This window comes from Meleagris gallopavo, chromosome 27 (assembly GCF_000146605.3).
Source record: "Meleagris gallopavo isolate NT-WF06-2002-E0010 breed Aviagen turkey brand Nicholas breeding stock chromosome 27, Turkey_5.1, whole genome shotgun sequence".
NCBI classification, from domain to species: Eukaryota; Metazoa; Chordata; class Aves; order Galliformes; family Phasianidae; genus Meleagris; species Meleagris gallopavo.
This window is the reverse complement of record NC_015037.2, coordinates 1,220,238-1,221,343: the sequence shown is the minus strand read 5'-3', so window position 1 is coordinate 1,221,343 and position 1,106 is coordinate 1,220,238. Positions and strand designations below refer to the sequence as shown.

At 63.1% G+C, this 1,106-nt stretch overlaps 1 protein-coding gene across 1 annotated transcript in view; it reads right to left on the bottom strand.

The window, feature by feature from the left end:
* Positions 1 to 531: 531 nt before the first annotated feature.
* The window catches only part of RFX5 (regulatory factor X5), a 3,447-nt gene continuing 2,872 nt past the window's right edge, over positions 532 to 1,106 (bottom strand). Inside the window, exon 10 of the mRNA XM_019623135.2 lies at positions 532 to 1,106. This exon is cut by the window's right edge and continues 59 nt beyond it. Coding sequence (XP_019478680.2) covers positions 607 to 1,106 — 500 coding nt within the window. The 3' untranslated portion in view covers positions 532 to 606.

Sequence of the window (1,106 nt, the reverse complement as noted above, 5' to 3'; positions counted from 1 at the left end):
CCAATGGGGAGGCGTGGTTAAAGGAAAGGGGCGGGGGCGGTAATGGGCGTGGCCATTGGGGGAAGCGCGGTCGGGGGCGTGACTAAGTGTGGGGGTGGGCGGGGAGAGGGGTGTGGCCAGAAGGGGGCGGAGCCTGAGGGCAGAACCGCGTGGAGCTCCGGGTTTCACTGAATCCACTGTTTTTCACCTCAAATCACCCCTTTGGGCGTTGTTGTTGGACTCGGAGAGGAAACTGACGCACAGGGCTGCTATCCTGTGCCCCACCAATGCCCTGTGTACCCCCATGGGGACTCTGCCACCCAGGGACGGCGCTATTTTAATAGGGAAGGTGACGTTCTGTGGATGGACAATGGCACCTTGTGGACAATGTCACCCTGATGGTGACACTCAGGAGATGGTGACACCACCGGGAAGCGAGGTGACACCCAGTGACATTCCAGGGATGGTGACACCCGGGGATGGTGATATTCTGGGGACAGTGACACCAATCACACCCCCACCCCCTCCTGGTGACACACAGACAGACGGACGAACAGCGCTCAGTGTTTAATGGCAGGTGACGGCGACATGCGGTGATGAGGACATCCCACTTCCAGCAGTGGGTCTCTATGTGCCCCCCGGGAACACGGGGCCATGTGGCTCTGTTGTCTCCATCCCAGCTCCACATCCATCCCCACACAGTGCAGTGTCATTTCTGTCCCCTCCTGTGACCCCGCTGCCACCCGGTGCCACGCTCAGTGTCTCCTCCTCCTGCAGCCCACGGCCGTCCTGGATGACACTCACTTGGGTTGGGGACATCCCCACCGCGCCATCCGTGATGTCACCTCCATGGGCACTGTCACCTCTGTGGCCACTGTCACCTCTGTGCCCACGGTCACCTCCATGGGCGTTGCCCTCTCCATGCCCATGGTCACCTCCGTGTGTGCTGTCACAGCGCTCAGACCCCACATCCGTCCCCTCGGCCACATCCCCGGTGCGACCTGGTGACCCCACGCCTCCTTCCTCCTCCTCCGTCCTCTTCCTCGGCCGCCCGCGCCTGCGTTTGGCCCCGGCCTCGTGGGCCACCTCTGGGGACCGCTTGGTGGCCACGGGGCGCTGGGCTGAGC